Source organism: Danio rerio, chromosome 3 (genome assembly GCF_052040795.2).
Source record: "Danio rerio strain M-AB ecotype USA chromosome 3, GRCz13ab, whole genome shotgun sequence".
Lineage (NCBI taxonomy): Eukaryota > Metazoa > Chordata > Actinopteri > Cypriniformes > Danionidae > Danio > Danio rerio.
The window spans coordinates 57,070,001-57,094,611 of record NC_141023.1 but is presented as its reverse complement, the minus strand read 5'-3'; the positions used below and the strand labels follow the sequence as shown (position 1 = coordinate 57,094,611).

The 24,611-nt window shown below is 35.7% G+C and overlaps 2 protein-coding genes across 2 annotated transcripts in view; both read right to left on the bottom strand.

Annotated features, from left to right (window-relative positions):
• col5a3a (collagen, type V, alpha 3a) overlaps nt 1-9,863 on the bottom strand; it is a gene marked incomplete at its 5' end in the record, with an annotated part of 97,218 nt that extends 87,355 nt beyond the window's left edge. Inside the window, 3 exon segments of the mRNA NM_001190756.1 lie at nt 8,931-9,093; nt 9,407-9,620; nt 9,696-9,863. Of these exon segments, the coding sequence (NP_001177685.1) occupies nt 8,931-9,093; nt 9,407-9,620; nt 9,696-9,863 (545 nt within the window).
• Nucleotides 1-24,611, bottom strand: part of LOC147846065 (uncharacterized) — a 700,063-nt gene that overhangs the window by 154,365 nt on the left and 521,087 nt on the right. The window lies entirely within an intron of this gene.

The following is a 24,611-nucleotide window of genomic DNA, read 5'->3' as shown; positions in this document are numbered from 1 at the left end:
ACCAAACCACAGCCAATGAAATTTTGAGGGAGGAGTCGTCAGAAAAAGCTGAACACTATTGGCTGCTTGTGTGCTGATGACATCACTGACAGCGTTTCAAGCTTTGGAAAAAGCATTTAAAAAACATCGTCAAATCAGCTGATTTATCAGCGGATTAATCACTCATCTGCAAGGTTTAAGTGGATATATACACAGAGAGTTTTTAATTTTTGTAATTTTATAACTCTTTGAAATAAAACTAACATATTTATAACACCCTGCCGTTTTCTAACTATTAGTGTATTTCTTTCTGACATTGTTATTTTTTTATTACAAAACAGTAAAGAACTGAGCATTTCTGCCTTAAATTACCATGTTGGTTAAAATGACTGCATGCATGTCTAATACTTTTCACTGTGGTTTTAAATATGTGTGCCATATTCTTGCCTAGCAACTTCCTGCTAACATAAACAAAACTTTCTGATGGCAAAAACATCAATTTACTTTAGATATCTTTAAAAACAGCATATTATTTGCTGTGAAATAGCTCCTGTTTGAAAGTGAAAATGAAAGCCAAGACCTTTAAGTGTTTTAGTATCTTACCTACATATTTATAGGCTGTATTACCAAAAAAAAAAAAGATTATATTTTTAGGGTAATGGTGTCATTAATTATGATGCCAGAAATTCAAAGCTTAATTTTAATATCTCAATAATAGCTTTGAATGTAAATATGTTGTGACAATATGGCGTTTTATATAAGAACCGTCAGAATGAGCAGTATGGTAATTCTAATAGTTACAGAATTCTAGTTCCACTGTTAATATATCCTCCTCTCATGTCTGTGCTAACGCAGAATGAAGCGAGTGCACCGATGCCCATTCTGACCAATCACAGATGTTTCTGCTGAGCTCCTGAACACACAGGCACGCGGCTCATGCTGATATGCTCTCTCATTGGCTGCAGCTCGTCACTACATCTGACCACACGTGGGGTTGAGTCAGCCGACTGCTCTGGAATATTTAGTATGCTGAATGTTGGATTTCCGTCTGCGAGGTGTCGGTGACGCGTCAGCGAGCCTCGTTGATGCGTTGTTCAGTAGTTCAAACATAAAGAGCGGCGAGCGCCGAGCACCCGCAGATTTCTTCCCGATCACAGCCCGATCTGTCGGCGAGCTCGTTAACTTCCAAATCGGGCTCAAATCCGGCCTAAAATCCTTTAGTGTGAACTAGGCATTAGGTGTGCACTCGAGCACAACTGCTGCATTCACACCTGCCCAAACAAACCACACCAAGAGGGAAATGGAACTCAAGTGCGATTCAACCAAACTAAATAAGGCAAGTGTGAAAGCACCCTTAGATACTGTGTTAAGTTAAAAGACACTGAATGAGTCTTTGCTTCTAAAAATATGGCATTCATGTTCGAGTCACTTCAAAAGATGCAAGTAACAGACAAACACATCTATTAAGGTTGTGTTTAAATTGAAAAACAATACAAAAGTAGCACGTTGGAAAGGAAAAACGCGTTCCGTGTGAATGGCCCCTAAGATTGCTGATTGTCCAATCAGCACTGGTGACACCACAAATATGCAAATAAGAGCGTTAACCTGGTGTTTAAAACTGTATAATGTGAAACATCTGTTCCATCTGATCCAGGATTATTGGTTAACACCAGGTATAGTAGGAGCCATGTGGAACGTGATTACAGATAACCCAGGATTACAATTATTCAGGGTTTAGGATGACCCAGTGTTGATCATTTCACCAGTGAAAAGCCTCAATGTTGTGTAAACATTGAAATGGGCTGTGTCATGAGGACTCCTAAACTAAAGTCAGGAATTTTTGTCTGGGACCCATACAAAGTGGAAGACGTAGTCAAGTATTTTGCTCTTAACAGCATTTGTTAACAATGGAACATTGTTTTGGGTTGAATTTTGTGAAGTATGAAAAGGAATGGGAAGAGTATTGTGTTTCTCTGGGTGGGGTTCTAGTAGAAACAGATAAAGCTCTACAACAGGCAATAGTATTGGATGGGAGGAGCAGGGGAGGTTAAGTTACTGTAGTGGCGGCTGCAGGACATGTGCTGTGTGCTACACAGGACCTGAAGAAACATCTGGTTTTTGAGGTGGAAGAATATAGAGGACCCTTAAAGGTCCATTAGCCTGGCAATAGCATCCCCTTTGAGGGTTTCTATTGCTTAAAATACATAAAGCCTCACTGGCCAGAATGTTAGCTGATGTCCTGAGGGTGTTATGGAGTGCAGCTCTTCTGCGCACTGAAGACCAGCACACATATAGTAAGCATGAGGACACAGCCAAGAGCAGTGATGGGCCTTCAACTCCAATCTACATCTAGCTGGAAACATAAACCACAAGCTACACCAGATTAGTCATGGACTTTCAGTTCATGTTCAAACTTATCAACCTAATCATCTGAATGTTATATAAACTCTAAAGAAGACATATACTGTAGGGAGATATGATCTCAAAAACACTTAACAGTAATACCAAAAATTCTAAATGCTTGGGTTTGGTCAAAGCTCAAAATTAAAAAAAAAAAAAATAAATCTTCACTTTGACCCTTTGATCTTTCTTTTACACAGATGAGTTGTTTACTTTCTCAAAATTAACTTTGAGAAAGTAATGACAGAAATCAATACATTTTTGGGGGGGAGATGTCAACTTTATGTTGCAATACATTTAAGAATGTAAAATGTATGTCCTTACAGAAAAACTGCACTAGTTTCAAATGCGCAAACACATTAAAAAATCAAGTATATGAAATATGTGGCTATTGTAACATTTGAAAGTGACAGCCCATGTGATGATATTTATGAATTTTATGGGTTTTGTATGAAAATGTTCCAAATTCACATTTCTACAATGACTGAGAGTACGATGACCAAGAAAGTGTAAAATTCTGCAATTTGAGAAAACACGTACAATTACAAAAAACACCAGCAAACTGAGAAAAAGAACTTCATCCGTTTGACAGCACACATGTTGCAAATCCTCATGATGCAATCACAAAATCACAATTAAAAAAATGCATTCAATTTTCTTACAACACAAACAAGTGAATAAAACGTGCTGCATTTTCCCACAACTATATATATATATATATATATATATATATATATATATATGTATGTGTGTGTGTGTGTGTGTGTGTGTGTGTGTGTGTGTGTGTGCGTGTGTGTGTGTGTGTATATATATTTATTTATTTATTTAGTTATTTATTTATTAATTTTTTTTTTTTGAAGTCTGAATTATCAGCCTACCTGTTTATTTTTTTTCCACAATTTCTGTTTAACAGAAAGAAAATATTTTCAACACATTTCCCAACATAATAGTTTTAATAACTTGTTTCTTACTACTGATTTACTTTATCTTTGCCATATTTGAACAGATATTTTTAACACACTTCTATCCAGCTTAAAGTGACATTTAAAGGCTTAACTAGGTTCATTAGGTTAACCAGGCATGTAATTGGTAATTAGGCAAGTTATTGTATAATGATGGTTTGTTCTGTAGACTATTGAAAAACTATATTCCTTAAAGGGGAATAATTTTGACCTTAAAATGGTTTTTAAAAAAATAAAACTGCTTTTATCTTGCCAAAATAAAACAAATAAGAATATATATATTTAAAATAATAATAAAATAATATATATTTTAAATAATAAATAACACAGCCTGTTATTTTACAAGTAAAGGGACAAAGCCGACAAGAAAATGAATAAATGAATTTTCACAGACCTACTGCTCTTTGCTTTCCTTGTAAAAAAAAAAAAAGAAAAAAAAAAGCCAGATTATTCAAATTCATCTTTTGTGTTGCACAGATTAAAGAAAGTCTTGTTTGAAGTGACATGAGGGTCAGTAATCATCCAGACAGTACTAATTCTCAAATAAGCTGAGTGACACTTTAAGGGTTTCTCTAGAAACAAGCCTGAACAGCACCTGTTTATCCCTCTCTCAGGAGTCCATTTCTATCTGCCCAGACGACTGCTTCTAATCCACTCTATTTCAAACTATTCAATTAAACATAAAACAAACAGACCGCCACGGTTTATTCCATTAAGGCAAAGCAGAGGCATCAACACACATGAATTTTGTATGAACTTAAATTGCGCTGATCTGAGAGTCCCTGTCGCTTTGCAAGAGAAATATCTTGTTTGCTGTTTGTCTGGGAGTCAAGAGGGAGTGTGATGAGCACATTCAGGAAGAAGCCGAATAGAGTGGGGGAATAGGACATTGAAGAAGCATACATATATTATATGGCATAAATAAACACTGCCATATAAACAGCACAGCCTGTTTTTTTACAAATTATATTTGCATTTTTTTAATATTAATCAATATTTCATTAAACTGTAAATGATTTATATTGTAATGCTGTTTGCACTGCAATGAATTTTGTTGTAATGCCTTTAATTTAACTGTGAAAAAAAAAAATTATATATATATATATATATATATATATATATATATATATATAACCAAAAGTGTGATTATTATGCACAAAAGATGTAATTTTATTATTGTTTTATTGTTACAATTAGTTTTTCTTTGTTTAATTATTTATTTTTATAACCCTAACATTAGATTGAAAGATTTTGTTTTCTAAATGGCTGTTCCTCTAAAATATACAGTATACTGTACATAGTTGAAGTCAGAATTAATAGCCATCCTGACTTATTACCCCCTTGTTTTTTATTTCTGTTTAACAAAGATTTTTCAACACATTTCTAAACATAGTAGTTTTAATAACTCATCGCTAATAGCTGATTTATTTTATCAGTAAATAATATTTGACTAGATATTTTTCAAGACGCTTCTATACAGCTTAAAGTGACATTTAAAGGCTTTACTAGGTTAATTAGGTAAACTAGGCAAATGAGGGTTAGGGTAATTAGGCAAGTTAACGGTGGTTTGTTCTATAGACTATCGAGAAAATATATAGCTTAAATGATTCTTTAAAAAAATAAAAACTGCTTTTATTCTAGCCGAAATAAAACACAAGACTTTCTCCGGAAGAAAAAATATTATCGGACAAACTGAAAATTTCCTTGCTTTGTTAAACATCATTAGGGAAATATTTAAAAAATAAAAAAATTTAAAGGGGGGGCTAATAATTCTGACTTCAACTGTATATACAGTAAGAAGTTGTTTGTTTTTTAAACTTACATAACTTTTATCAAGTTTAAGGCAAGACAAACAAATCTGCACACTCCAGTTTTAAGATTGTGGCCTATTTTGCTTCCATAGTAGCAGAAAGAAAACATTCAAAACTAATTGTGTTTATTATAATGTATATACAGACTTTGCATTTGAAATTGTCATTTTTCTGAAAGTGAATCATAAATTTGAAATCTCCAGTATTCAGTATTTATTTATTCATTTTCTTGTCATCTTAGTCCCTTCATTAATCTGGGGTCGCAACAGCGAAATGAACCGCCAACTTATCCAGAACATTTTTTACGCAGCGGATGCCCTTCCAGCCGCAACCCATCTCTGGGAAACATACACACACACTCTCACTCATAAACTACAGACAATTTAGCCTAGCCAATTCACCTGTACCACATGTCATAGGACTGTGGGGGAAACCGGAGGACCCGGAGAAAACCCTCGCGAACACAGGGAGAACATGCAAACTTCCATACAGATACGCCAACTTAGCCGAGGTTGGAACCAGCGACCTTCTTGCTGTGAGGCGACAGCACTACCTACTGCGCCACTACATCGCCAGAATTCAGTATTATTAACACCAAATTTTAGAGTGTGTTTCCATATTATTGTCCCATTCTGAAACCTGTACAGTCGAGAGTATCACACATGCATTTTATTTGTGTGGCTGATTTAAACGTTGAAATATTTGCCCGTAAGGGCTATATTTTTACTAAAGCTGTATATTTGTAAATATTCAAACATCGTTTGATTATTATCAGTTTTTGATTATTATCAGTTTTTTAATCAGTTTTTTGTTGTACAAACACTTCCAATAAATATGAACAATTTGCTAATATTTGATTCAAATGGTCTAATTTAAAAGATTTTCCTCATATGCTTATTAAGATTTGCATGAAAACTATGTACATTAGCAAAATTGTACTGCTAAATTTGAATATGTACATATGTTTGCTCTCTTTGTTGTAGCTTTGCACAAATTAAAAATGTTAAAAAGAACATTATTAAACAATATTAAAGTTATCCAAACTGCTTTCTGTTGTTCATTCGCTATTGCACAATACAATTGGTTGTGACAGAACAATAACTATTATTCCTATTATTTGTAGTATATCCATAGCAATTTAAACTTCCCCTTCAATATGTCAATCAAGAGACAAACAGCTAGAGTTTTGACTGCATATACTCTGTGGAAGAATGAGTGTGTGTCTAATGCTCGGCTATACACACAACAACCACTGATATATTTCAGCAGCTGATGTGTGACATGATAAACATGCTAATTTGCATTATTACTGATGACAGGTAATTCTTCAAATATAAACGTCATGTGTGTTGACCTAAGATGCATTATTTACATCAGGTGTCCACTTTCTTCTTGTGACTGAGTGTTAAATAAGCCCTCCTATGAATTAGCAGTCACTGAAATGGCCCCCCGCCAATTTGAGTTTTAGACTTCTTGTATAAAGTGATGACAAAACAGTTGATTTTGCTCACATTTTAAGATTATAAGGCTGAACGCCATCAAATGCCATCAGTCTAGACTCTAGAGACATTTCCCAGTATGTCTCTGTTGCCATCGAGATATCACAATAATTAAAAAGTGAAAAAGCCAAGGTAAACACTAATGCCTAGTTCAGACTGCATGATTTTAGCCCCGATTTTGATTCGCCGACAGGTTTTGAGAAATCGCAGACAAATGTCTGAAATCACAGGCAAATCGGTGCTCCTGCACGTGAGTGATAATCACACGGTATGAACTATCAAAGACACAATCTAAGAGAATCGCAGATGAGTCGACGATGCCTGTGAGATATTTGGCATGTTAAATATGTGGAGCTGTCGCCGATTCAAATCATGCCATGTAAAATGAGTTTTGACTGAAAATAACTTTGGCGATCACCTACAGCCAATGAGAGAGCAGCATTCACTTGTGTGTGTGTGTGTGTGTGTGTTCCTGCTGGCCAGCAGGAGGTTGGGGGAGAAGTTAAAAGCGCTCATTTTCGGTTTATTTGGACCCAAGAAATGGAAGAAAATCTAGAGGAGGTTTGAGAGGAGCACCTGTGTCTGTTTGACGTTTCATACAGAAAGTTAAAAATGAAAGTTGAGGAGAAATTGCTAATTCCCTTCAAACACAGATGAGCAAATATGCACATCTTCCACCCCATTAAAGGCTTCTTTCTCGTAATGTAGTTAATAACAAAAGATATACTACGTGTTTTTGGCTGTGAGACATAGTTTGGACGAAGTTGTCGGCGATTCTTCCTATTGTAAAGTCATGCAATGTAAAAGACCCTGTTGCCGATCCATCTTACAGTGTAAACAAAGCAGCGACAAAACGCTAGCCCAGACAGTCATACAGTGTGAAAACATCTATGACGCAACTACTTTAAAAATCATGCAGTCTGAACTCCACATAAGGTGGCTGGTCAAAACCACAAGTGGCTAGATGCAACTGCACAACTATGATAGATGTTCAAAAACATATGTTTTGGCAGGTGGAATCTTGTTACATTTTTTAAATCAGTTGTGGGCCAGAGGGAAGAGGATCGCAGGGCTGTAAATGGCCCAAGGCCCATTAGTTTGAGACCCCTGCTTTAGACATTGCACTAGAAAATCATCCACATACTAGCTCCAAAGTGACGATGGTGAAGTAGCAATGGTTTTCACTGTTCTGACGTCAGCTGCAGATGTGAATGAATGGTGGAAGAAAGTAGTTCCTCATTCAAAAGGATTTTCAGACTTTCCATGTTTGATTTTCTTTTTTATATACATGATTTTGCCGTCAAACTATAGTATAAACGCAATATCACACTTGTAACAGTGCGATATGGCTGTATATTATCACTGGTGGGACACTAATATTATACATATTTATGACACAGAATTTTTATCTGTGAAATCCAAACATGAACTTGTATTTCATATGTGCAATTTGCATATATCGCCATACATCAGGTTTACTTGGGATGTATTACTTATATAACATTGTATTCCTTAATCCTGGTTGATAAAAGTAATAAAGCAGTAAACAAAAAATATAATAAAGAAACATTAAAAATAAATTTTTAGATCTAATATGTACACGAAGATGAAACAGGAATCGTGAAGCTAGCTTTCTTAATGTTTTAAAATTTACATTATAAATATGTTTATAAAACTTATTATTAGATAATGGCTTATTTGCATAAATAAATATAACTTTTATTAAAACTTAGATATCAATTGTCTTAACTTACTCAGCTTTTTCGATTAACATTTGCACATTTAAAATTTGCACATTCGTTGCACTAATTCACTTATTTGAACTGTACATACCCACTGCACATGGACATTTGTAAGTATGTACACACCCACTCTTGCATACACATTTGTAACTATGTTTATCTATCTGCACACTTCTGATTATTAATAGCAACCTGTACATATATTCATTTATTGTACATCTCTGTTCATAGCTAATACAATCTGTATATAATGTTCATAGTACATCCATCTGTAAATATCACTTTAGTTTTTCTACTACTGCACTTGATAACTTATACCTGTATCCTGCACTTGCTGCTATTGCACTGCTGGTTAGACCTAAACTGCATTTTGTTGACTTGTACTTGTGACAATAAAGTTGAATCTAATCTAATCTAATCTATTATTTCATTTTTTAAACTCATGTCAGTGTTCTTATATTGTATGTTCACATAAATAATAGAGTCAGGGAAAGATATCTTCATATTACAACAAGCTGAATTTCTCATATTTCTTACCTCAAAAACCTCCTCATCTAATAACCTCGTCCCGAACACGATAACTCCATCAGTGCTGACCACAGGATCATCTCCGCGCATTAATTCCAGTGTCTGCACTTTCTTACAGTCCAGGTACAGCGTAACCGACTTTCCCTCCACGCTGTAGGCGATCCGATGCCATCTGAGAAGAGAAGACAGCAGGTTAATCAGAGTCAACAACAGCAGAGCTTCATCACAGCAGAAACTCAGAAGGAAAAGCCATATGATGCTGTAGTGCTGTCCCAATTCTTAGGGGTAAATTTTGAAGCCATTCCCTTTCACCCTTGGTTTTAAGGGCCATGGGGAAGGGGGAAGGGGAATGGGTAGGGGTACAAAAATAGAATTGGGATGTGGTCTTAGTTACATACGATTATTAAGAACTACACATGAGAAAAACTTCTCATCATAAGGAAAGAAAACATTTTGACTATTTAAGAATTCATGCAAGCACTCACTTGCCATCCGAAAGATTGATTTTTCTAAATAAAGGGTATAGATCTGGAGCCGGCTGGCCTTTGTGGTCTTCATAGAGGAACACAGGTGACCGGCCCATTTCAAGGCCCAGCTGCTGGACCCCCTGCTCATCATACAAAGACAGCAGGAAGAACTGAGAGTTTCTCTTGGCCTTCACCGTCGTCATCAGAGAGAAGTTCTCAGGGAAAGCGGAGTCTGTGAAGGAAACCACTTTTAACACACAGCCTGCTGAATTCACACTTCAGAAATGAGTATCTCGAGCATCCATACCTGGAAAGAGCTGTTTAGTCGGGGCGCTGAGCTGAATTTTCTTATCTATCCTGTAAGCCATGTCTGTTTCTGAAGTGCCCTTTCTCTCTGTGCACAGACCGGCCTCCACTGTAACCCCCTCCATGTCTTCAGAAAGCTCCAGTGCCCTCAGCACATCCATCACATTAGCTGGACACAAGTAAAAAAAGATTTACAGTCATTTCTAAGCCACCATAAACAGAAGATCCTTGTCGTATTAGCATTTTTAAAAGTGCTTATTATGATATAACAAGATTAAATTCAGATTCTTGACTGAATGAGTGATTGCACTCAAGCGCATCAAATAAAAAGCAAATGAGAAGCGTCTTGAAGAAGGTGGGGCATGTCAGATACTACAGCGCATTCGAATGGTCAAGATTTGATGAAAAACTGAAGTATGAGATAACGTGAAAAAAAAAAATTGTTGATTCATTTAGTCAGAAATGACAAATTGCAAACTTGAATGTTTATATCAGTTTTATATCCTTTAAATACAATTTTTGTCACTGTTTTGTAGCACTCTAGCTTACAGATATTATTAAAAACGTACATACTAAAACCTAACATCTATTCATTTAATACAACATTTAAATTTCACTGGACCTATAATCTAATCTTCAATTTTTGATTTGATTAAATGAATAAAATAGCAACAAACATAATGAAATTATTTGCAATGAGTAGATTAAAACAGGGTCCAGGGTCCAAACAGGGTCCACCTGCAAATAATTCAATAATAAAAATGCATATAATTAGGGATGCACAATATATTAGGGGCCATATCGATATTTGATGATACATGCTATTTTAATGATATCGGTATTGGCCCAATAAAAATATTAGGCTGATATCTTTAAGCCGTTAAATGATCTATTATTTCAGCTCCTTGAACTACTTCACATGCTTGCTGCTTGCCAGTTTTTGTATTATATAACTGTTATTATAATTTTGGTTAATGTTCATTTATTTAGCTGCTTTATTCATGGTTATTTTAGGTCAGGCAGTAGATTTTATTAATATAAAAGTTGGCCATAATTATAAAGTTGATAAATAAAGCTCAGGGATGGGTTCAAACTTTTCTGAAGTTAAGAGGCCCTATTATACACCCAGAGGCCCTATTATACACCCTGAAGTAAGAGGCCCTATTATACACCCTATTTTCAGACCAACTCAACCCTAATTTTCCTGCTTTGAGTCACTTTGTTTTAATAGTAAATTCATTTGCACCACTTTGTGGACTCATGGGTGTTCCGGTCTAGAAAGGAGGTGCGTTAAGGCACATTGTTGATGCATTGCTATTTTGAGGAACTGAAATAGACTGCACCATTGACCAACTGAAAGTTAGTCTAAAGTCCAGGGCAGAGTGCGTTAGTTGTGCTCCTTAAACGCATACACATTGCATAATATGCACAGGATGTACGGCAATACTCAAAAGTATTAACATATGAACAAAAATAAATAAAGGATTAAAATGTTACAAAAATGATTATTTTTCACATAAATATAAAAACCACAGCCTCCATGCCTTCCTCAAGTCGGGGGGCTTTTTCAGTTCATTCATGACAATTAGCTTTTAATTCATTTGTTCATTTTCTTTTTGGCTTAGTCCCTTTATTTATCTGGGTTCGTCACAGCGGAATGAACCGTCAACTTATCCAGCATATGTTTTATGCAGAGGATGCCCTTCCAGCTGCAACCCATCACAGGGAAACATTCCTAAACACTCATTCCTATAGCACATGTCTTTGGACTTTGGGAAACTGGAGCACCCGGAGGAAACCCACATCACCACGGGGAGAACATGCAAACTCCACACAGAAATGCCAACTGACCCAGCCGAGGCTCGAACCAGCAACCTTCTTGTTGTGAGGCGAACGCACAACCCATTTATATTTGTTTTATTTAAAACAAGTTTAGATTGGTCAGGTTTTAGAGACATATGCATCTTTACATGGGGCATAAGAACAGGATGCGTGTTTGGATATAAATCAATTTTTTGACTACACTTCGTTATTACTGTTCTTTATTAATCATCTGCTAAGTGTAAACAATTTAAATATATATCAAAAAAACCTAGAAGACTATTATTGACTATTAGTGGTCGGAAAAGGTGCACAAGTGACAGGGATAACTTCAGTCTTGGGAGGATTGTAAAGTAAGGACGATTCAGAAATCTTAGGGAGCTTCATAAGGAGCCACTCCTGAACAAAAAAACAACGCCAAAAGTGTCTGTGCTGTGTTAAGGTGAAAAAGTACTGGTCTGTTGCCAAGTGGTCCAAGGTTCTCTTTTCAGATGAAAGCAAGTTTTGTATTTCATTTGGAAATCAAGAACCTAGAGTGAAGGAAGAGCAGAGAGAGAGAGAGAGAGAGAGAGAGGCACTAAAGTCAAGCTGCTTAAAGTCCAGTGTGAAATCTCCACAATCAGTGATGGTTTGGGGAGCCATGTCATCTGGGTCCATTGTCTTTTATCAAGTCCAAAGTCAACTCAGCTGTTAACCAGAAAATTTTAGAGCATTCATGCTTCCTGCTGTCGACAAGCTTTTTGGAGAAGATGATTTTATTTAGCAAAATTTGGCACCTGGCTACAAAGACAAATCTACCAGTTCCTGGTTTATTAGCCATGGAATAACTGTACTTGATTGGCTGGCAAACTTGTCGGACTTAAACCCCATAAAAAATCTATGGGCTTTTGTCAACAGACAGTCGAGGGAACAGAGACCCTGAAATGCAAAGGAGCTGAAGGCTAACATTAAAGCAACTTGGGCTACAATAACACCTTAACTGTGCCAAAGGCGGATCGCCTCTATGCTACGCTGCCTTGATGCTTTAATTAGTGCAAAAGAAGGCCCAACAAAGTAAAAAACAGTATATTAACTCACTTTTCAGGAGGCCAACATGTGTTTACGATAATTTTTTATTGGTCACATGAAATATTCTAATTTTGTGAAATACTGGATTTGTTTTTTTTTTTTATGTTTAATCCATTATCATTCAAATTGAAACAAAGGCTTGAAATATTTCACTCTGTGTGTGGTGGACTAATATAACATACACATTTAACTTTTTGAAACAAATAATGGAAATAAATGGACTTTTCCTCGATGTTCACATTTTTTGGCTGATACAGTACCTATACAGCCATGAATGACTGTCTTTAGGAACTCTTCAGTGGCCTATTGTTGAGCTTGTATTCTCAAAACAAACTAATATCAATGAAATTAGTATATTTATAGAATTAAATATCGATGGTACTAAGATATCTTGCTTAATTTGCTCTAGCACTTGATCTACTTAAGTCTGAAGAAATCTTTGCTTCAAATCACAGATCGAGATAAACTGTCCAATGCTTTGTGTATATATTTTATGGATCAAAGCATTTAAAAACACTAAAATGTTAGTAATGACAGAACTTTCGGTCCATATTTGGGAAACCACATTTCATGAAACACATCAAAAAATGTGGAAAGTCTTCTCAGTGTTACTGTACAGGTTTCTGCATTGAAGGAATGCTAGTCAGAAACACAAATCAACAGAACTAGATCTGATCCTGACGGCCCTGCAGCTGTATTATTCGCAAAGCCAATCCCCTCTGGGTCACAACAAGCACCAACAACATGCTGAGAGTTTGGCTGCCGTTCGTTGGCTGACTCGCCGCCAGCTCAAAGTGCGACAATCTACTTGGATGCTTTAAGATGCGGTCACGTTCAAATCAAGAACACAGCTGCTTATGGACGGGGTGTCATTATGGGATAGAGTTATGACACAGTCTAGCCTAAGACAGTTAAATGCACACCTGACAGCTGACACCTGCCAGCGCCTCCTTCGAAAACACGTCTCCAGGACGTCCACTGTCTACTGTTTACAGTCGCTTCAAATGCATGCACAGGAAAGTTACAGTATTTATAAATAACTCCTGTTGGTAAAATTAATGGGGATTAAATGGGTTGTTTTGACAATAACCACAACATCTGTGCCATTTGAAATGAGCATTAAAGTGGTTTTATTTATTTTTTGTGGTTTTTCTATTTGGAAATGGAGCACAAAACACTATCTTGAAGAGATAGTTCCCTTAAAAATGAAATTCTGTCATCATTTTTTCTCTTCACTTGAAACAAACCTCTTTGATTTTCTTTTCTCTGTTGAACAAAATATATATTTTTTGGAGAATGTTGAAAACATGGAACAATTGACTTTTATACTGTGGATGTTGGTGGTCCCAGGTTTTCAGCTTTCTTTAATATATCATGCTTCGTGTTTAACAGAATAAAGAAACTAATAAAGGTTTAGAACCACTTTGTAATGCCTGGGTTCACTAGAAGGCACAGGATCTCAGAATTATCAAAACACAGATTTATTTTAGTGCTGTCAAAATTAGTGGGTTAACGCATGCTATTAATTTGAAAAAATTAACGTGTAAAAAAAAAATTGACGCAGTTGCAGTTATTTTATTTACTGTTGTGGTCGACACGTGTTCAAAATGCAAAGAAATATGGATAAGGCCAAGGTAGCGCTTTTTGAAGGCAAGTTTCAGTATCAAACAATTAATGTCACATCACCAGGCTCTCCAGCGTTTTCTCCAGAGTTTTATGCAATTTCGGGTGTTTCATTTTTAACGTTTGACTTCTGTCTTAATGGAATTTGATACCACATGGTGAACGGAAAGAAAAACCTCCGCATTTTGTGACTCGGTGGTCCTTTAAGGTACACAAAAAAAAAAAAAAGCTGCTTACATGGTAGACTTTTAATAAGAGTATTATCTAAATCATATTAAAATTAGAGTATTGGTGTCTTATGTAAATGTACTCAGAAAGTGACATGAGGTCGTTTGAATAGCCAAAATTACAAGTTTCAATTTTTTAAATGTGATTAATCGTGATTGATTTTCAAAAAAAGTGCAATTAATTAGTTATTTTTTTAAATCTATTGACAGCACTAATTTATATACAAGACTTACAAAGATGAACACAGGAAGAACATGGAGTGAAGACATACATCGATGTAGCGAGAACAGCAGACAATGGAGAAACTGAATACAAGGATTTAAATACACATCAGGGTGATGACAATGATTGGACACAGGGGATGAACACAGGTGGAACAGATGAACATAACTAGTGGCGGGATCTTGAAGGAGCACATGGTGAAGGTCACATGAGGAAAACAAACACATGAGGGAGTCAGGTTATGACACACTTAAGGGTGACTAAAAAGTGATTTAATTTTATTTTTGAGTGAACTACCCTATTTACTGTATAAAAACCAATAGGCTATATGCATACATATTATTTTTCAGCCAGTCTGCCCCTGGGCTTCCAGTGAACTTTTTCAGTTACAAAATTGGCACATATAAGATCTGATTTCTTTAAAATCAGCAATCTTCACTGTCTGATAGATATACGATTTAAAGGGGATCTCAGATCGAAAAAGAAAGCACTGAATTAAATCTCCCACCCCTCTAGTATTTCCAATTGAGTTTTCGCGCTCCCTGTTTTACGCAACTAAATGAATGCTTAAGTCTATTTAACTCGATGCATTACAGCACCAAAGCTGTAAAAACAACCTTGTGAAATTGAAAAGTGTCACATTAAGCCTTTTTAAAACTCTAGCTGTGCTTATAGCCTATTCAGTCTAAAAATGCCATAATTCAGAATTACAATGAAACTGAATTTGGCTATCCACAACAAAAGGTTTTGAGAACTTGATTAACTTAATTAACATTCAGTAGTTATTTACTGAATTAACTTAACTTTCAGAAAGCCATATCTGACTGTTTTCATGTGAGATAGTCTACAAGATTTGACAAGTATACGGTCTGACAACTGTTTGAATTTTTGACAGGTTACGCAAAAGGAAAAAAGATCACACTCTCTGAGGGAACTAAGATCACAGTAGTTGACAGTACATGACTCAGTTGTTTGTTTCAAGTCATCTTTTAATTCCTGAAGCAATAAAAAAAAAAAACATATTTGGCAAACAATATGTTTGGACGATGTGTTCCGCTGGCATTCCAAATAAATGCATGTGGAACACTCTTTCTTATCTGAAGTGCAACAACTGCAGTCATTTCAAGTTCAACATTCAAGACATGCTCTTTTAGGTGTTAAATAATAAACAAATGTCCATAATTTAAAGAGTGCAGATGTCAATAAATCATGTTGCGTGATTTACTTAATTACTTCACTCTTTGGATGGGTGATATCTTATCGCTTGCAATATACAGTAAAATGTCTTCCCATATCCAGTAACACTTTAGAATAAGTCCATTAGTTAATGTAGATTAATGTATTTATTAACATTATTTAAGTATGAATAATCTTGTAAATCATTTATTAATCATAGTTCATCATTAAATAATGCATTATTAAAGTCCAAATGTGCTTGTTTAAATCAGTTCATGCGCAGCAAGTTAACAAGAACTACAACATGAACGAACATTATTCAACTTAAATAACATTAACTAACATTAACAAAGTCGAACAAATACTGCAGTACGTGTATTACTGTTTGTTCATGTTAGTAAATACATTAACTAACATTAACTACCATTACTTTAAAGTGTTACCCCATAATCCTGGGCTACATTTTTGCTGTACATTTTTTTTTCTGGGTGAAACAAACTCTATAGGGTGGTATGAAGCCAATTACTTGTGTTTCTTTTCACACTACTGACATTTACAGGGAAATGTTATCAACAAATCAAGGTTGTTTTTTGCACAGCACCAAATAAATACAACAAAGACAATTTCAAGAGTTTGCCCTTAATTGATGATTGATTATGAAGTGTGTTTGGCATGCTGTCCCGGAAGAGAGCCCTGAGCGAGTCCGAGTTCAGGTAGGACTCGAGAACTCTCCCTGCTTGATAATGTTGGAAGTAGATTATAAATACTATGGAGTGTCTATGCAGTCAATTTAGATTTGTCAATTTACTCATGTTACATGTTTTTGGTCTGTGGGAGGAAACCGGAGAGCCCTGTGAAAAACCACGCAAACACAGGGAGAACATGCAAACTCTGCACAGAAATGCCACCTTGGCCAGATAGTGTCTAAGCCAGTGACATTCTTGCTGTGAGGCAATGGTGCTAACCATTACGCCTACGTGCTGCCCAGACAAGGAAATGGGAGGAGTAGGGGTGGAAGGGGGGATTACTCAAGATGAAGATGGCTAAGGTAAGGTACTCTGGTTATTTATAGTTGTTAAGGTCTAATTGGTAAATCAGTGTTAACTAATGTGGACCAGTTGCTATCAACCATAAGCGCGTGCTCCTCTCAAAAATAGTTTATTAATAAACTTCACTTAAATGTGTCTGTGATTCATAATTAAATGCGTTCACCCCACCCACTTATTCCGTATGGACAGCTTTTTCCGGATCGGTCAAGTTGCTCAGTAGCTCACCTCATATAGTGTTGTACTTGAAAAGTGGAGCACACTGAGTTGAATTGTGGCTAAGAATGGTTCGAAGAACAAGGTAAACTTTACAATGTAAAATCCTGGTAAAACCATTTGGCTGTGATATGCTTTACTCTTCTCATTAGCTTTAAAAAAAAATATCGATTGGCTTTAGGAAAGGGTGTGGATCAGTTTTCTTGTATAAGGAAACGTGGCCTAGTCATGTATTTGAGATTGGCAAAAATGTAATAATGTAGACAGCTGCATTGTCTCTCAGTGGATACTTATTCATCGTTACTGCTATAAATACCAGAAAACTGATTTCAAGAGTTCACACTTATAAGCAAGTTTGGCATGCTGTCCCGGGAGAGAGCCCTGAGCTCGATGGTTCTTGAGCCCTGGGCTCCCTCCCGTTTGGAGGAAGAAAGGGGAGCCTTGAGCTCAGGTAGATCTCGACAACTCCCCCTTGATAAGAGCTGATGACTAAAAATTGAATGCTATTAAAAGATATGTTGCATTATGAGATTACCTGTGTTGCAAAATTTTGATTTATCAATTTACTTGTTGTGCATGTTTTTGGAATGTGGGAGGAAACCGGAGGACCCGGGGAAAACCCATGCAAGCACGGGAAGAACATGCAAACTACACACAGAAACGACCACCGGCCTGTTAAAGGACTAGAACCGGTGACGTTCTTGCTGTGAGGCGACAGTGCTAGTCACTGGACCACCGTGCTGTCCTATGAAGGGAAAGGTGAAAAGGTAGGGATGGAAGGGGGGATTCTTCAAATAGAAGATGACTGTAGTGAAAAATCCCTGGCTTTTTATAGTGGGTGAGGAATGGCTTGATTGGTGAATCATGCATGTTAATGCAGAACCAGCCGTGTTCAATCATAATCACGTGATCCTCTCAAAATTAGTTTATGAATAAACTTCACTTAATTCTTAGTCCATGTTTTGTGTCTGACCTACTAAAAATGCATATATACATAACCAATTTGAGATTTGCAAAAATTAAAAATATCAACACAATCTTATGGCAATTTGTAGCATATTGATTTAGTGGCTAATTGCTATAAATTTGTATGATCCCATTCGCACAATTTAGTACTATTTTACTTATCCCCCAATGACTGTTGGATTTAAGGAGGGGTTGGGTGCCACGCCTACTTTTTAAAATCGTACATTTTTAAACAAACTTATACGAATTCATATGAATTAGCCACTAAACTGACAAAACATAGTTATGTTTACTCATGAAATCCGGCTAAAAAAAAAATGTAGACAGCTACATTGCCTCTCAGTGGATACATATGAAATATATCATCATTAATATCGTTATTGCTATAAATACCAGAAAACTGTAATATCATTTTTAGTCCATATAACCCATCCCTATTTCCAAGTTTGCATCTGACCTCCTGCTGTCATGATCACCAGCAATCTAACCCTAATAGATCGCTGGAGAACATTCGCATTCACACGGACTACAATCCTGTCTCCATACAAAGTCCTGTCATGCACCACACACACACACCTGCTCCAAGTCTCCTTTGATTACACTCACACAGCTGAAGCTGCTCATATATTGATTACACTCACATATATACGGCTCACTTTGACTCTCATTGCTGAGTCTTGTTAGGTTAACACCCTGTAAGTTTACAATGCGTTCCATGGTATAGTTTCTACACGTTTTGACCCTTGTTTTGTTTTATCATTTACCCTGTCTGCCGCCTGTATAGACCATCTGCCTGTTATCTGACGACGTATCCAGATTGCCTTGTTTGTTCCCTTTTGCGCCTGTTTTTGAACATTGCCAGTCTGACTACGATTCTTAATAAAAAATCCTCCGTTATCACTCGACTTCCTTGTGGTTACACTCACAAATGAATATATACATAACATATTTGAGATTAGCAAAAATTTAAAAATGTCAACACAATCGTATGGCAATTTGTAGCTTTTTAATTTAGTGGCTAATTTGTATGAATTTGTATGATCTCATTCGTACAATTTAGTATGATTTGTCTGTCCCCTAATGACGGAGGGGTTTAGGGACGGGTTGGGAGACACACCTTCTTTTTAAAATCGCACATTTTTATATGACTGTACAAATTCGTATAAATTAGCCACTAATCTGACAAAACACAGTCATGCTTACTCGTGAGAAAAGGCTGAAAAATGTAGACAGTTGCATTGCCTCCAAGTGGATACATATGAATTATATCATCATTAATATCATTACTGTTATATATACCAGAAAATTTATATATATATTTTTTTCATATCATAATGTTGTTTTTAAAAATCTTGCGTCTGACTTCCTAGATATGCATATATGCATAACGCATTTGAGTTTTGCAAAAATGTAAAAATGTCAACACAATCTCACAGCATTTTTTAACTTTTTGATTTAGTGGCTTATCCGTATAAATTTGTTTAACAGCATTTATACAATTAAGTACAATTTGCTTAAGCACATTAGAGTTTGAGCTTGAGAAATTCTGTATTAAGGGGCTGTGAAAAGGAGCGGGGTTAAACAAGATGATTAGACATTTAAAAGTTCAGAGTTCATCAAGCTTGAACTTTGCAACACAGTAAACTGCGAAACTTGTCGCACGAGCTTGCAGTTCCCGTCTGACGCATTCGCGTGTGTATGAATGGAAGTCTATAGGGAGAAAAGTCCAGTGTGACCGCAGCTTCATCCCCCAAAAACAACTGGGTTTAGAGGCGGGGTTGGGTGATTTAAAATCTTACATTTTCTTATGACTGAACTCGTACAAATTTGTACGTATCAGCCACTAAACTGACAAAACATAGTTACATTTAAATACCAGAAAATCGTGAAATTTTTTTTTGTCCATATCACCCTTCCCTATTTCCATCTCACAAAGTTTGCGTCTGACCCCCTACAAATGCAAATATGCATAATGTATCTGAGATTTGCAAAAATGTATTCAGCTACAATGTCTTTCAGTGCATACATTTTAATTATATTATCAATAATATTGTTATTGCTATAAATACCAGAAAATCATGATATAATTTTTAGACCATATCACCCATCCCTATCTCCCTCTCACAAAACTTACGTTTAACCTCCCCAAAATGCATATTCAATAAGGTCAGGTGCAAAAATAGCTGGCTCCACGTTTTTTCAGCTATATTTTTCTCTGTGCTTGTTTCGTAAATACTGATAATAATGTTTAATACCAAAAAGAAGATAGTTAGCTGTTAGTAAATCTGTCCTTATGTGGTTTAATGCAAAGGGTTTCCACGCAATGTTCTAGTAAAGAGTGCATTGCGTGACAGAGGGAGAGCTCAGCGATTTTATTTTATGCAAAATATAGGACAAAACATTACTTTTTCACAGCATATTACTACAAATAGACCTAAAATATGGGACTGTCTCTGGAAACTGAACGTCTGGTCACCCTAACAAGCATCCCAAATACAAATTGCCCTCCCGTTTCCATGGCCCTACTTAATTAAACATGTGGGAAGAGTTTGTCCATGCCAACACACTGCCTGCCTGAACAAAAAAAACAGTGCTGCATTTTATAACGTTATTTATTTGTTTAGCAGATGCCTATTTACTGTGCTGGCTCAAAGCATGGCAACAGGCTTGTAAAAAGTCAGTGCTAAAATCCAAGCAAGACTCAAAACACAATGGAAAACATCAGGTACTCATTTAACGGTACTTCAGACAGGGCTGTGTCAATTCATCTTCCAAATATTACACTGCACAGGCCTTGTAAATAAATACAGTTTTCGGCTCAAAGCCCATTGTCTCACAAACACGCCACCCAACTCGGACCACATCTGTTTGCTGCCTTAGTCCATCAGACTGAGGAGAAATTTGCATTTGTACTTAGTTTGTGTACAGTAACTAACTGGGACTTGTAAAAAAAAGCAACCGACTGTTGGTTTTCTTTCTGTGTGCTTTGTTTTAAATGAACATGTAAATATACATTGGTAGACACACAAGCGCATGCAGAAACAGGTCAGTAAGTCTGTGGTATTTAGATGTCTGAGAGCAGCCATGTAATCTGTGTCAGAATAGGCCAATTATCACAGGACTCAGACTTGCAAACGTCAGACATCTCGACTCGACATCTCAGACATGTTTCCCCTACACCATAATTCTGTCTAATCCAGTCCAACAAAACCAGGAATTGCCCATGACAACGCCTCAAAAAAATATATGTTCTGTTTAAAAGTTTGAGGTTTGTAAAAGTATTAATACATTTAATGTGAATATAAGAGCACATTAAATTAATCAACAGTGAAAGTAAAGAGATTTATGATGTCACAAAAAGGCTATTTTAAAATATTTAACTAATCAAATAATCCTTAATGATATTGATCATGTTTATTTTTTTCGCGGTTCATTCCGCTGTGGCGACCCTAGATTAATAAAGGGAATAATCCAGCAAGTTTTTACGCAGCGTATGCCCTTCCTGGCACAACCCATATCTGGGAAACATCCACACACACATTCACACACACTCATACACTACGGACAATTTTAGCCAACCCAATTTACCTGTACCACATGTCTTTGGACTGTGGGGGAAACCGGAGCACCCGGAGGAAACCCACGCGAAGGCAGGGAGAACATGCAAACTCCACACAGAAACACCAACTGAGCCGAGGTTCGAACCAGCAACCCAGCGACCCAGCGATTTTTTTGTGATGTATGATCTGATATATGATGGGTTTTGACTAAAATGAAATTATAAAAAAAAAGCGTGCTTTAATTCAACATAATTAACATTAACGGAAAAAAATATTTTATTTTCTTTCAGTTAGCAATACATTGTTATTTAATTTTGAGTCAAAACTAACATAATTAAAAGCACAACTGAAACAAAAAATAAAGTCACAATTTATTCTGATATTTTCGCTATTAACAAACCAATAACTGAGACTTTAGCTCAATAATTTTAGGTATTAGGGATGTAGAATAATTATTTGTACTTTATGTGTACCAATATCATATTATTATGCTGGTAATTAGCCACTAATTAACAGTGAGAATTAATACTTAAAATTATAACGTTATCCGAATAAACCTAATTTTTGCTAGAATTAAAATTAAAAAACATGAAATAAAAAAAAATAATATATATATATATATATATATATATATATATATATATATATATATATATATATATATATATATATATATATATATAAATATATATATATATATATATATATATATATATATATATATATATATATATATATATATATATATATTATTTCTTTTTTTTTACAATTATAATAACTTATTCTAAAAAATTCAAAGACTCAGAAAAGGGCAGTTCACAGTTTTTCTCATTTCATTTTTGTAAGTAAATGTAGTAAAAAATTAAATGTATATATTCTATAAATTTAAATAAACATAACAAAATAAAAATAACAACCTGTTGAACAGTACTGTATAAACACAGTATTTTATTTTGCCAACCACAATGAAAAAAAATACAGATTTAAAAAGTTAATAGTTCGAGGGTGTTTTGTTTTTCTGAAAGCTACCTTAATGTACAAGTAGCTAAAACTCACTCATTTAGAAGCAGAAACTGGTGAATGTGCAACAACTTTAATCAGAAGCCAAACACTAAAACAAAAGTTTTCATCTGGAGCTCCTTCATGGGATTCGACACTTGTAAACAATCGCTTCATCAGGCTCACGGCTCTTAGCACCGCCCACACTCATCCCCTATACCAAGTCAACCAATCACTGAGCTTGCACTTTGCTTTATTGCAACGTCTAGTTACATTTATTGAGAGTTGTGCATCAACTTTTGCATCAGCCATGGCGAGGTGTATACGACCGCGTAGAGGCTGCACCAGACCAAGTGCGCTTGAAGCAGAAGTATAAATCAACCTTAAGTCTCTATTAGAGAGTCGCCATAGCGGAATGAACCACCAACCATCCCAGCATATATTTTTAACACAGTGGATGTCCTTCCAGCCACAACCCAATACTGGGAAAAACACATACACACATTCACTCACACACTCATACAATTTAGTTTATCCAATTCACCTATAGTGCATGACTTTGGACTTTGCAAACCGGAGCACCTGAAGGAAACCCACGCAAACACAGGGAGAACATGCAAAATCCACAGAGAAATGTCAACTGATCTTGCGGGGACTCGAACCAGCGACCTTCTTGCAGTGAGGCGACAGTGCTAACCACTGAGCCACCATCCCATCCTTCATTTAAAAAAAAATAATAATAATAATTGTTCTTGATAAAGCACAGCACTCTAGTTTCAACATTTGAAACGTCAAGTCTTTCCACTTAGAGCTAAGATAAGTCCCTGTCTTCAAAGTGACAGTTTAATTTGTTTAACAAACACCAAGTCTGAAATTCTAAAGATAATGTTTGAATGCTTGAAATACAGTGGAATAATTTCCGCAGTGGAAATAATCTGCCCTCTGACCTCAGAGAAATGCACATGACAGTAAAAACAGTGGCTCGTTGGTTTAAGAAATGCCTCATCGCAGTGAGAATTCCTTTAGCACATTCCCAAGATGCTCATTATTGGAGAACATTTGAATGAATGATCCCAAAACACAGCATTACAGACCACTATATGACTTTTTAAGGAAAAAAGGAACTGACGTTGGCATTTATGACATTAAACCAATGACATTTTAAAATGAAAACACTACCTGTCAATTTGAGTCTGGCTTTCTAGTTTTTCATAAAGTTTTTTTTTAGTCTAAACAAATTTGTGTCTGTAGATTTCAATTACAATTCAGCTTTTTAAATGGCATTTTCTTAAAACAAGTTGTTATAAACTGAGCTAAAAATCTTCACCTCAGCAGCCCTTAGAACATACTTTACAGTTATATTAATATCTATTTTCTAAAAATGTGTGCAGACAGATGTATTTTTCATAGCTAATAAAATCAAATAAAAACTAATTCTGGGTACAAATGAATTGCTATAAATCGCATCCAAAATAAAAGTTTGTTTTGACATTGCCACGATCACCAACAATCAAGGCTTGCAGACTGCTGGTGATCGTGATAAAATCCTTGATCCACTTTCAGCTGTATGTATAATCATTGGAGAATCGGTATAGGTGTGTGAGCATGAAGTGAGTTGTAGTTCTTAAGGTGACAGATTTTTACAGTAGTCTGGGTAATGGTGCATGCCTGGATCGCTGGTGATCATGACAAACATAATTTAAGTGTGTGTACTGTGTATATTTATTATGTGTATATATACAGTTGAAGTCAGAATTATTAGCTGTTTATTTTTTCCTCAATTTCTGTTTAACGGAGAACACATTTCTAAACATAATAGTTTTAATAACTCATTCATAATAACTGATTTACTTTATCTTTGCCATGATGACCGTAAATAATATTTTACTAGATTTTTTCAAGACACTTCTATACAGCTTAAAGAGACACTTAAAGGCTTAACTAGGTTAATTAGGTTAACTAGGCAGGTTAGGGTAATTAGGCAAGTTAATG